At 41.5% G+C, this 14036-nt stretch overlaps 1 protein-coding gene across 1 annotated transcript; it reads left to right on the plus strand.

Moving 5' to 3' along the window:
* The first annotated feature begins 413 nt into the window (after positions 1 to 413).
* LOC308495768 (class I histocompatibility antigen, Gogo-B*0102 alpha chain-like) lies at positions 414 to 4859 on the plus strand. The gene is made up of 8 exons (XM_081044149.1): positions 414 to 540; positions 870 to 1154; positions 1407 to 1682; positions 2537 to 2812; positions 2928 to 3041; positions 3462 to 3494; positions 3709 to 3756; positions 3917 to 4859. Exons 1-8 carry the CDS (start codon positions 468 to 470, stop codon positions 3919 to 3921), a joined length of 1110 nt encoding a protein of 369 aa, XP_080900275.1. The 5' UTR covers positions 414 to 467; the 3' UTR covers positions 3922 to 4859.
* Positions 4860 to 14036: the final 9177 nt, after the last annotated feature.

Genomic DNA, 14036 nt, shown 5'->3' on the forward strand with positions numbered 1-14036 from the left:
TCTAGAGAAAAGATCTTGATCAAGGCGGGAGGGGGGGGAGGACGGGGGGAGGAATGATAAAAGCGAACTAGCACTTTTAGAAAAATGATCCTGGAACTGGAAGGTCTATGATAGAGCTGGGGTTCCTGTTACTCGTTAGTCCTGACTTCCTGTTTAAACTTTACAGGGATGGGGAAATAATATATATATAGGGGCCATCTAGGGAGAGGGGAGGAACGCTGCAGGAGGCCAGCTGGCTGGAGGTGCGCGTCTCACACTCTAGGTGGTTTTGCTTTTTCGTTTTCCAGGATAAACACTGTTTTGGCGGAGTGCCTGGAAAATTATTTAGTCCAGTCGACAGGCAACACCAGTCCTCACTCCCATTGGTTGTCCGGGTTCTGGAGAAGCCAATCAATATCACCGGCATTCCCGGTTATCAAGTCTCCACCGACGTGTGAGCGGATACAGATTGTCCCCAGAGCTGGAGGATGCTGGTTAAGGAGCTGGGAACCCTCCTCCTGCTGCTCTCGGGGGCCCTGGCCCTGACGGGGACCCGGGCGGGTGAGTGCGGGGTCGGGAGGGAACGGTCTCCCCGGGGGGTGGGGAGGGAGGAAGCGAGGAGACCGCCCGGGGGGGACGCAGGACCCCGGGGAGGATGTGTCTCCACCACCCGGACTCCGACCCCAGAGCCCACATCCCCCTCGGCCCCGCCCCTTGCTGTCGCTCCCGGGTTTGTCCCCGCTCCTCTCACCCACTCTGGTCTCCTGCTGCGCCTTTCCGGTCTCCCGGGCCCCTGCCCCTCCCGGCAGATAAACCTCAGACCAGAGACCCGCGCCGGAGGAGGGTCGCCTGGGTCTCAGCAGCCCCCCCCCCCCCGTCCCCGTCCCCAGGCTCCCACTCCCTGAGGTATTTCATGACCTCCTGGTCCCGGCCCGGCCGCGGGGAGCCCCGCTTTGTCGCCGTCGGCTACGTGGACGACACGCAGTTCCTGCGGTTCGACAGCGACGCGACGAGTCCGAGGGCGGAGCCGCGAGCGGCGTGGATGGAGGGGCCGTGGCTGGAGCAGGTGGAACCGGGGTACTGGGACCGGGAGACAGGACTAGGCAAGTTCTGCCAACAGACGTTGCGAGCGGACCTGCAGAGCGCCCTGGAGAACTACAACCGGAGCGAGGCCGGTGAGCGACGCGGCCCGGGTCCCCGTCACGACCCCCACGGACGGGCCGGGGTCCCCCCGAGTCTCCGGGTCTGAGCTTCACCCCGAGACAGCGGGATCGTCCGGACCCCTCCACCGGAGAAGAGCCTTTGATTTGGAAGTGACTTTGATCTGGTTTCATTTCCAGTTCAGGCTCCATCACTGCGGGGTGAAGGGGGCGGGGCTACCCGCGGGGCGGGGTTAAGGGGCGGGGCTAACCACGGGGCGGTGTCAGGGTCTCACACCTACCAGAGGAGGTTTGGTTGCGACGTGGGGCCAGACGGGCGCCTCCTCCGCGGGTACTATCAGCATGCCTACGATGGCGCCGACTACATCGCCCTGAACGAGGACATGCGCTTCTGGACCGCGGCGGACCCGGCGGCTCAGATCACCAAGCGGAAATGGGAGGCGGCCGGTGAGGCGGAGCGCCTGAGGGGCTATATTGAGGGCACGTGCGTGGAGAGGCTCCTCAGATACCTGGAGAACGGGAAGGAGACGCTGCTGCGCGCAGGTATAGGGCCTCCCCATCTCAACTGGGGCTGCAGCTGGTTGCCCACGGGAATGGGAGGAAAGTGGGATGAGTGTAAGAATAACTCCCCTCCTAATCAGGAGAGGGAGGAGTCTCCTAGGTTTTCGTGCTCTGTGCTACAGAGTGACTCACACAGAGGGCCCTCCTAGGGTTCCTGCCCGGTCTCAAGAATTTATTTTGCTTTCTCAAATCCCGAGATACAAACTGTTGTCTGTTTTCCACGATGAATCGTTTCCACAAAGTGATGGCTGATACTAGCAACCACCTAGGTTCAAGGAGTTCATTTTCCTGATTTCCCGAACAACTTTTCTCAGACTTTAGGAATGGGAAAGTGAAAATAATTCCTAAGAACGGGCAGGAATTCCCACCCAGAAACCCTAGGCCCACCTTTCTTAAGAGGACAATTAAGGAATCCAGTCTCTACAAATATGAAGGGAGACATTCCTGAAATGACCCATCTACAGTTCCCTTTGACCTTGACAGCCACCTAGTGAACCATGATGCTCTCTCTCAATGCCTTTTTCTCATCTGAGAACATTTTAGGAGGCCTGACTCCAGCTTTTCTGAATCATTCACCCTCCACCCAGATCAGGACCAGAAGGCTCTGTTCTCTTCCTTAGAGACGTGGAGCCTCCAACTCTAGGTTCCCACCATGATTCTAGAACTTTCCAAGGAATCAGATTATCCCAGAACCTGGATCCCACACTGAAGTCTGTGTTTTGTGCTTCCTCCTGCCCAATCGATTGTCCTGTCCTTCCTCAGGATGGTCATCAGTGCAGCTTCAATGTCCCATGGAGATAACCCAAAGTGTGGATTTTCTGATTCTGCCTCCTCAGACCCTCCAAAGACACATGTGACCCATCACCCCATTTCTGACCATGATGTCACCTTGAGATGCTGGGCACTGGGCTTCTACCCTGCGGAGATCACCGTGACCTGGCAGCGGGATGGAGAGGACCTGACCCAGGACACAGAGCTCGTGGAGACCAGGCCTGCGGGGGATGGAACCTTCCAGAAGTGGGCAGCTGTGGAGGTGCCTTCTGGAGAGGAGCAGAGATATACGTGTCATGTGCAGCACAAGGGGCTGCCCGAGCCCCTCACCCTGAGATGGGGTAAGAGAAGCATGAGGGTGAAACTTCTTCTCAGATAAAGCAGAAACCCGATGGACACCTTCAACAAGGTTCGGACTCAAGTCTGAGGTCTGGGCCCTTTCCTTTCCCTTTGCAGAACCACCTCCTCAGCCCACCATTCCTATTATGGGCATCATTGTTGGTCTGGTTGTCTTTGTGGTGACTGGAGCTGTGGTGGCTGGAGCTGTGCTGTGGAGGAAGAAGCACTCAGGTAGGGACGTGTTGGGGGCTAAGTTGTCTTCACAGGGGTTTTTTAAGCCCCAGGTAGAAGTGTGTGGATAGGAGGTCCCATCCACACAGCGCACTTGACTATTCTTGAGTTGATTGCTAACACTTAGTCTTTTGTAAAGCACTTGTTAAAATGAAAATCAAATGTTTCACCTCCATAGTTCTCGTGATGGTGACCTGATTCCTAGCAGTTGAAGATCAGAGGGGAAGGTCCCTGCTAAGGACAGACCTCCAGGAGGGTGGTTGGTCCAGTCCCCACACATCTGCCTCTTCATGTTTCCTGATCCTGTCTTGGGTCATTAGACACAGTTCTGGACACTTCACTAGGATCCAGATTAACGGGTTCCTGCAAACCTCATGGCTCTGCCTCCTAGTTTTTTCACAGGATGTTTTCTTTCCATAGGTGGGAAAGGAGGGAGCTACACTGAGGCTGCAAGTGAGTATGGAGTGGAGGGTGATCTCTGAGACCCTTGGAATAGTGTAGATGGAATCTCTGTGGGGAGCGCACCCACCCCCATAATTCCTTCTTTGTGATGCCCTAGGGATAATACAGACAGGAGACCATGGGGGGAGCTCACCAAACCCCATAGTTCCTCCTTTAACCACATCTGCTGTGGGCTCAGACCACATCCTCTTTTATTCTCCCCCAGGCAGTGACAGTGCCCATGGCTCTGATGTTTCTCTCACGGCTTCTAAAGGTGAGACCCTGAAGGGCCTCAAGTGGGAGGGGTTGGGTCAGAGGGGACAGGACTGGATATTGGGGATTCCTTGGGACATTTGAGTATGTGGTAGACTGCTGAGAATGTCACCACTTACAGCCACTAACCTCAATTTTTTCATAATTATTTTCTTCCGCAGCATGAGACTGCTGCCTTGTGTGGGACTGAGTGATGCAAGATTTGTCCATGCCCCCACTTTGTGACACAGGAACCTCTGAGCTCTCTTTCTGCAAAGGGCATCTGAATGTGTGTTCCTCTCAGTATCATCTGAGGAGGTGGGAGACTGACCTCCCTCTGCCCTCCATGCCCCCCTCCCACATTGATCTGAGTGTCTTCTCTGATCCACTGTCCTGTTCCAGCAGAGGCTGTTTCCATCCCTTTACTTCATATTACACTGAGCGGCAACTTCTTACTTCCTATTGAAATAAAAATCTGGATATGAATTTTTTTTTTCTGTTCTTGCTGTGAAGGGTTGATGGGTTAATTGAAGGAGAAAATCTTAAAGTTTGACAGGAAATAAATAGAAGACCTGAGAACATACCAGAATTCATGTGTTTGCTATGCTGAACCTATTGCAGGTGGGACAAGAGAAGGTTGTGAAGACCGAGTGTGGATGGGGCATGTACCCAGTTGGTGCTCAGTGCATTGTGGTCTTTGAGATGGACACGCTTCAGCAGGGTCATCTCTGCTCCTTTGTCTTTGTCCCTTCAGGAGAATCTTGTCCCACTAGGAACTGTGATCAGAAAGTAAAATGGCATCATAAATCCAAATGTATCCCTGTTAATTTTAAATGTAAATGGAATAAACACATTCAAAGTGCAGATTGTTATAGTGAAAACAAGTAAGATGCAGTTATGCTGTCTACAGTAGACGTACTTGATATTCAAATACAAATAGCTTAAAGTTAAAGGGATGAAAAAGTATATCACAGGGAAATAGCAACCATAAGAAACCTGAAGTTGTTACACTAATATTAGACAAAAGAGACTTAAAAATGTAACTTCAAATGAACAGGGTCATTTTGTAATGATAAATGGGTCAAACCATCAGAAAGATAAAATAATAAACATACAAGTTATGACAATTATGTTTGCGAACTTGTTTCAACGATGTCGCTAACCTTTTTTGATATCAGAGGGATTATTCATTATGAATTTGTACCAACTGGGTAAATAGTTAACCAAGTTTACTATTTGGAAGGGCTCAAACCGCTGTGTAAAAAGACCTGAACTTTTTGCCAACAATTCATGGCTCTTGCATCACAACGATGCACCGGCTCACATGTCACTGTCTGTGAGGGAGTTTTAGCCCCTAAACAAATAACTGTATTGGAACACTCTCCCTAGTCACCTGATCTGGCCCCCAATGACTTCCTTCTTTATCCAAAGATAAGGGAAATATTGAAAGGAAAACATTTTTATGACATTCCGGACATTCAGGACAACACAACAACAGGTCTATAATACGACAACAGCTTTGATGGCCATTCCAGAAAAAAGTTCCAAAATTGCTTTGAAGGGTGGACTAGATGTAACATCAATGCATAGCTACCCAAGGGGAGTACTTCAAAGGTGACCATAGTGATATTCAGCCATGAGGTATGTAGCACTTGGTAGGACAACACAAGCATAACAACATTCATATCATAGGAGTACTAGAAGGAGAAGGGAAGGAGCAAGGGATCAAAAAGATATTTGAAGATATAATGACTGAAAACTTCCCTAACCTGGTGAAGGAAATAGACATACAAGCCAAAAAATGGAGTCCTAAATAAGATGAACCTAAACAGGGCCACATCAAGATACATCATAATTTAAATGGCAAATATTAAAGGCAGAGAATGCTAAAAGCAACCAGAAAAACACAACTAGTTACTCAGAAGGGAGCTCTCATAAGACTATTAGCTGATTTCTCAACAGAAACTTTGCATGCCAGAAGGGAGTGGCAGAAAATATTCAAAAAAATGAGAAACAAGGGACTACAACCAAGACTACTCTAGCCATCAAGGCAATCATTTAAAACTGAAGGAGAGAGAAATACCTTTGCAGGAAAAAAAAAAGCTAAAGGAATTTATTACCACCAAGCCGGTGTTACAAGAAATATTAAAAGAACTTCTTTAAGAGCAACAAAAAAGAAAACAAATCAATGAGGAACGAAAATATGAATAATAAAATGGCAATAACTATGTACCTATCAATAATCACTTTAAATGTAAATAGATAAGATACTCCAATCAAAAGACAGGGTAGCTAAGTGGACCATGCTTATGCTATCTACAAAAGACGCGCCTCAGATTAAAAGGCACAGACTAAAAGTAAGGGATGGAAAAAGATACTTCATTCATATGGAAATATAACAAAAAGCTGGGGTAGCGATACTTATATCAGACAAAATAGACTTAGAAATGAAGAACATAAGAGACAAAGAAGGATGCTACATAATAATAAATGGGTCAATCCAACAAGAGGATATAACCTTGGTAAACATCTATGCACCCAACATAGGAACACCTGAATATATAAAACAAATATTGACCGATATAAAGACAGAGATCAACAGTAACAGAATGATAGTATAGGGGGATTTAACACCCCATTGACATCAACAGATCTTCCAGACAGAAAGTCAACATGGAAACAGCGGCCTTAAATGATACACTAGACCAGGCGGAATTAATTGATATTTTTAGAGCACTTCACCGCTAAGCAGCAGAAAACACATTCTTTTCAAGAGCACATGGAAGACTTTTCAATATAGACCACATGTTAGTCCACAAAAGAAGTCTCAAAATATTTAAGAACATTGAAATTATATTAAGCATAAATAATAATAATGGGTCAACAATGAAATCAAGGAAGAAATCAAAAGATACTGTGAAACAAATGAAGATGAAAATACAACAACACAAAATCTATGGGACTCAGCAAATGCAACCCTAAAAGGGAAATTTATACCAATGCAAGACTACCTAAAGAAACATGAAAAATCTGAAATCAACAATCTATCTTTACACCTGAGGGAACTGGAAAAAGAACAGTAAAATAAACCCAAAGTGAGTACAAGGAAGGAAATAAGTAAGATCAAAATGGAAATAACAAAATAGAGACTAAAAAAGCCATACAAAAGATCAATGAAATCAAGAGCTTGTTCTTTAAAAACATAAACAAATTTGACAAAACTTTAACCATACTCAAGAAAAAAAAGGAGGGGACGCAAATAAATACAATCAGAAATGAAAGAGGAGAACTGACAAATGACACAACAGAAATACAAATAAAATATTAAGAAAATGCTATGAGAAACAACATGCCAACAAATTAGACAGTCTGGAAGAAATGGATAAATTCTAAGAAACATACAATCTTCCAAGACTGAATCAAGAAGAAACAGAAAATCTGAGCACTCCAGTTACTACTAATGAAATTGAATCAGTAATCAACAAGCCCCAACAAACAAAATTCCTGGACCAGATAGCTTCACAGGAAAATTTTACCAAACATGAAAAACAAATAAACAAAACAACTATTTCCCTCAAACTATACCAGAAAATCCAGAATGACAGATGGCTTCAAAGCTCATTTTATGAGGCCACAATTACTTCGATTCCAAAACAAGTCAAAGGCATTATAAAAAACAAGCAAACAAAAAACAACTATAGGATGATGTCCTTGATGAACATAGATGCAAAAATCCTCAAAAAATTTTAGCAAACTGAATTCAGCAATACATTAAAAAGATCATACAGGGGATTGCATCTCAGAAATGGCACCATGAGGAGTGCCTCTTAAAATCTCTCCAGGAATTAATAACAAATTGAACCACTATAATTACACAAAGGACTCCCTGTGTGGCATACAGGCAAGAATGCGAGACACACAATTGAATTCATCTAAAGGAAGCACTTTGGGACTTCAGAAGCTCTCCCCATCCCCCCACGAAGGTGGTGCCTAGAGACCCAGGTGACATGCTCACAGAGGAGAAGCCCACCTTCCAGGAACAGTCTCCCTCATCATGTGAGAAGCTGGAACAGTGTAAGAAGAAATATAATGCTACAGCATGAGAGAGAATAAAAGGCTGCACTGGGTTAGAAAATAAAACATTCCACCAACACATACTGGAAAGCAAAAGAAAGATCTCTTTCTATCAACCTGTTGCAGAACCCACTCCTGTAGATGCCTAGGAAGAGAAATAATAATTCAGTAATTGCCATGAATAACCAAGGTACCAAGGCAGTTCAGAAAGGAAATAAAATGGCTCCAGAAGATGAAGGTAAAGATATGGAAACATGTGACCAAAATGGCAGAGAATTCAAGATCGCGGTTCTGAAAAACCTCAATGTGACGCAAGAAAACACACAGGCAGTTCAATGAACTCAGAAACACAGACAAAAACAAAATAAACATTTTAACAAAGGGTGAAATTTCAAAAAGAACCAAATAGAATTTCTGGAGATTAAGACCTCAGTAGAAAAAATGAAGAATGGAATAGAGCTGATCAGATGGAGGACACAATCAGTGGACACAATCAACAGTAAAGAAATTGAATCAATCATCTGAAACATTTCCCAAAAAAAGTCAAGGACCTGATGGCTTCACCAGTGAGTTCTACAAAACATTTAAAGAGGATCTTACATCCGTCCTCCTCAAACTTTCAAAAAATGGAAGGAGAGGCAACACTCCCCAGTTCATACCGCAGGGCGAACATTACCCTGATACCAAAACCTGGTAAGGATAACACACACCATATATTACAGATCAATACCTCAGATGAATAAAGATGCAAAAATCCTAAACAAAATTCTATCATATCGACTACAACAATGCATCAAAAAGATTATACATCATGACCAGAAGCAAGAGGATAGTTCAACATCTGCAAATCCATCAATGTGATACACCACATAAACAAAATAAAGGACAAATTCATATGATTATATCAATTGATGCAGAAAAAGCATTTGACAAGATAGATACAACATCCCTTTATGATTAAAAAACTTAATAAAATGAGTAAAAAGGAAAATACCTTAACATCATAAAGGCCATCTACGACAAACCCTCAGCTAATATCATAATCAATGCTGAAAAACTAAAGCCTTTGCTCTGTGTTCACAAAAAAGACACAGTTGTCCACTAACCCCATTGCTTTTCAACACAGTATTGGAAGTCCTAGCCAGAACAATCAGGCAAATGAAAGATATAAAAGGTATGCAAATTGGAAATGAAGAAGTTAAATACTCTTTTTGAAGATGACATGATACTATATATAGAAAACCGTAAAGACTCCACTAAAAGCTATTAGAAACCATAAATGAATACAGTAAAGTTGCCAAATAAAAAATCACATACACAAATCCATTGCATTTTCATATATTAACAATGAAATTTCAGAAAAAGAAATTTTAAAAAATTCCTTTTGTGAAGGGATTTGGAAGCAGCTGGTAACCACAAGATGGCCTCAGGGTTTTTTTGAAAATTAATTTGGGGAAGGTATTCAATAATGTTGTAAAGATTTTGTTGGGTATCCGATGGACATGCGTCCTATTTGGGAGACCACCTCAGGGATACTGTGGATACCTGATCATGGCATTGTACACCAGAAGCTAAACATTAATGAATGCCAACTATAATTTTATATATATAATGTGATGGTTCAGTGTGAGGTCGGAGGGATAGTGGATGGGGGGAGGGGGGTTCACAGTGTGAGGGATATAAATGATGAACGTCTAAGTATTACCTTGTCTTGTACACCTGAAACTAATAAATAAATAAATAAATAAATAAATAAATAAATAAATTCCTTTTGCAGGGAAGTTATCACGGACATCACAGAAATACAGGATCATGCAAGAATACTGTGAAGGACTATATGCCACCAAATTCAATAACCTAGAAGAAATGGACAAGTTCTTAGAAACATAGCCTTCCAAGGCTGAACCATGAAGAACTGGAAAATCTAAACAGACCGATCACCAGTAACGAAATTGACTCAGTCATTCAAAACCTTCCCAAAAACAAAAGTCTGGGACCAGATGGCTTCATAAGTGAATTCTACCAAACCTTCAAAGAGGATCTAATACCAATCCTGCTCAAACTCTTCCAAAAAATTGAAGAAGAGACAGTACTCCCTAACTCATTTTATGAGGCCAACATTACTCTGATACCAAAACCTGGTAAGGACAACACACGAAAAAAGAAAACTACAGACCAATATCTTTGATGAATACTGATGCAAAAATCCTAAACAAAATTCTAGCAAATCAAATACAACAATGCATTAAAATGATTATTCATCACGACCAAGTGGGGTTCATCCCCGGGGCACAAGCATGGTTCAACATCCGCAAATCCATCAATGTGATATATGACATAAATAAAATAAAAGACAAAAATCATATGATTATATCAATTGATGCAGAAAAAGCATTTGACAAGATGCAACATCCATCTATGATTAAAACACTTAATAAAATAGGTATAGAAGGAAAATACCTTAACATAATAAAGGCCATATATGATGAGCCCTCTGCTAGTCTGATAATTAATGGTGAAAAACTGAAGCCCTTTGCTCTACGTTCAGGAACACGACAGGGCTGTCCTCTATCACCTCTGCTTTGCAGATGACATGATGCTATATATAGAAAACCCTAAAGACTCCACCAAAAAGCTGTTAGAAACAATCAACGAACACAGTAAAGTTGCTGGCTACAAAATCAACGTACAAAAGTCCATTACATTCCTATATACTAACAATGAAATCTCAGAAAAAGAAATACAAAAAACAATTCCCTTTGCAACTACAGCATAAAGAATAAAATACCTAGAAATAAACTTAACCAAGGATGTGAAGGATTTATATGCTGAAAACTAGAAGACATTTTTGAAAGAAATTGAAGAAGACGCAAAGAAATGGAAAGACATTCCGTGCTCATGGATTGGAAGAATCAACATAGTTAAAATGGCCATATTACCCAAAGCAATATACAGATTTAATGCAATCCCCATCAAAATTCCAATGGCATTTTTTTAAGAAATAGAACAAAAAATCATCAGATTTCTTTGGAACCACAAAAGACCCCAAATAGCCAAAGCAATCTTAAGAAAAAAGAACAATACTGGAGGTATCGCACTCCCTGACTTTAGGTTGTACTACAGGACTACAATAATCAAAACAGCATGGTATTGGCAGAAAAACAGACACATAGACCAATGAAATAGAATTGCGAACGCAGAAATAAAACTACATAAACATGGACAGATAATTTTTGACAAAGAAGCTAAAAACATACAATGGAGGAAAGACAGCCTCTTCAATAAATGGTGCTGGGAGAATTGGATAGCCACGTGCAAAAGAATGAAACTGGACTGCAATCTGTCACCATGTACCAAAATTAATTCAAAATGGATCAAAGACCTAAGTATAAGACCCTAAACAATAAACTGCATAGGAGAAAACATAGGTACTAAACTTATGGACCTTAGGTGCAAAGAGCATTTTATGAATTTGACTCCAAAGGCAATGGAAGTAAAAGCTCAAATAAACAAACGGGACTGTATGAAACTTAAAAGCTTCTGCACAGCAAAAGAAACCATCGACAAAATAAAGAGGCAAACGACTGAATGGGAGAAGATTTTTGCAAACAGTGCCTCCGATAAAGGGCTAATATCCAAAATATACAAGGAACTCATGTAACTCAACAACAAAAAAACAAACAACCCAATTGAAATATGGGCAGAGGACCTGAAGAGACATTTCTCCAAAGAGGACATACAAATGGCAGATAGACATATGAAAAAAGCTCCACATCACTAATCATCAGAGAAATGCAAATAAAAACCACAATGAGATATCACCTCACCCCAGTCAGAATGGCTATCATCAACAAGACAAATAGTAACAAGTGTTGGAGAGGCTGTGGAGAAAAAGGAACCCTCATACACTGTTGGTGGGAATGCAGATTGGTACAACCATTATGGAATGCAGTGTGGAGGTTCCTCAAAAAATTACAAATAGAATTACCATATGACCCAGCAAAGGATACCCTTTCCTGGGTATCTACCCAAAACATCTGAAAACATTTATTCATAAAGACACGTGTGCTCCAATGTTCATTGTAGCTTTGTTTACGGTGGCCAAGACATGGAAACAACCAAAATGTCCTTCGATAGATGAATGGATAAAGAAATTGTGGTATATATACACAATGGAATACTATTCAGCAGTAAGAAAAGATGATATAGGAACATTTGTGACAACATGGATGGATCTTGAGACTATGATGCTAAGCGAAATTAGTCAGACAGAAATAGCAGGGAACCATATGATTTCACTGATATGTGGTATATAAACCAAAAAGATCAAGACAAACAAATGAGAAACAAAACTCATAGACACAGACAATAGTTTAGTAGTTACCAAAGGGTAAGCGGGGTGGGGGGTGAGAGATGAGGGTAAGGGGGATGAAATATATGGTGATGGAAAGAGAACTGACTCTTGGTGGTGAACACACAATGGGATTTATAAATGATGTAATACAGAATTGTACACCTGAAATCTATGTAACTTTACTAACAATTGTCACCCTAATAAACTTGAATTAAAAAATGAAAATGAGAAAAAAGTTTTTCATAGCAAAGGAAACAAGCAACAAAACAAAAAGGCATCCTACCCAATGGGAGAAGATATTTGCCAATGATAAATTTGATAAAGGGTTAATGTCCAAAATTTGTAAAAGAAAAACATACAACTCAACATGTAAAAACATACAATCCAATTTATAAAATGGGCAGAGGGGATGAAGAGATACTTCTCTAAAGAGAACATAAAGATTGCCAAGAGAGATGTGAAAAAATGCTCAACTTCACTAATCATTAGAGAAATGCAAATAATAACCACTATGAGGTACCATCTCACTCCAATTACAAAGGCTATCATCAATAAATCTACAAATAACAATTGTTGGTGAGGGTGTGAAGAAATGGGAACCCTTGTGCACTCCATGTAGGATTGCAGATTAGTGCAGCCAGTATGGAAAACTGTATGGAGATACCTGAAAAAAATTGAACATTAAACTACCTTATAACCCAGGAATTCCACTCTTGGGTATCTAGCCAAAGAAATCCAGGACACTAATTCAGAAAAATATATGCACACCTATGGTTTTTGCAGCACTCTTCACAATAGCCAGATTATAGAAACAATCAAAATGCCCATCGATAGACAATTGAATGAAGAAACTGTGGTACACTTATACAATGGTCTATTACTTGGCCATTAAGAAGAATGAAATATTACCATTTGCAACAACATGGATGGACCTAGAGAATATCATGGTAAGTAAAATAAATCAGACTGAGGAAGACAAATACCATATGATCTCACTTATATGTGGAATCTAAAGAACAGAATAAACAAACAAAGAAAACAGAAATAGACTCAGTGATATAGGGAAAATGAAAAATGATGGTTCTTAGATGGCAGGAGGTGGGAATGGCAGAGAAGGTAAAGGGTTAGAAAGTACAAATTAGTAGTCACAATACTGCCACAGAATATGAAATATAGTTTAAGGAATATAATCAATAATATTGTAAAGATTTTGTAGGGGGTAAGATTGGCACTGGTCTTATTAGGGGGACCACTTTATAGAAGGGGTAGATGTCTGACCACTGTGCTGTACACCTGAGTCTGAATAATATTGAGTGTCAACTATTATATATATATATATGACATGGGATGTGGACTAGAGCATAAGGAATAGAGTCAATGGAATTGTAACAGCTATATACTATACCAAAAGGATAGTAGATTGGGGGAGGGGGTTATCACCTTGTGTAAATGTCTAACTGGTTGTAAATGTCTAACTAGTACATTGTTTTGTACACCCAAAACTAAAACAAAACAAACAAACAAAAAAAACCACAATGATGCAAATTCCAATTGCCATCAGAAATTTTTCAGAGGCCAGGAGGAAAGTTAGAGGTTCATAAGTAAATTTCCTATGTCTCAGCTGCAATTATAGAGGGACATTTTATTTTTCTATTATTTATTTTTTTAGCTTTATTTTTTTATTTATTTTTGTTTACATTTATTTTAATTTATTAGTTTCAGGTGTACAAGACAGGGTAATACTTAGACGTTCATCATTTATATCCCTCACACTGTGAACTCCCCTCCCCCCATCCACTATCCCTCCGACCTCACACCGAGTAAAGGGACATTTTAAATAGCCACTTCAGTTAATTCAGTTAATTCAGTTTCCA

The sequence above is a fragment of the Rhinolophus hipposideros genome (assembly GCF_964194185.1).
Source record: "Rhinolophus hipposideros genome assembly, chromosome: 3".
In the NCBI taxonomy this organism is placed as follows: Eukaryota; Metazoa; Chordata; class Mammalia; order Chiroptera; family Rhinolophidae; genus Rhinolophus; species Rhinolophus hipposideros.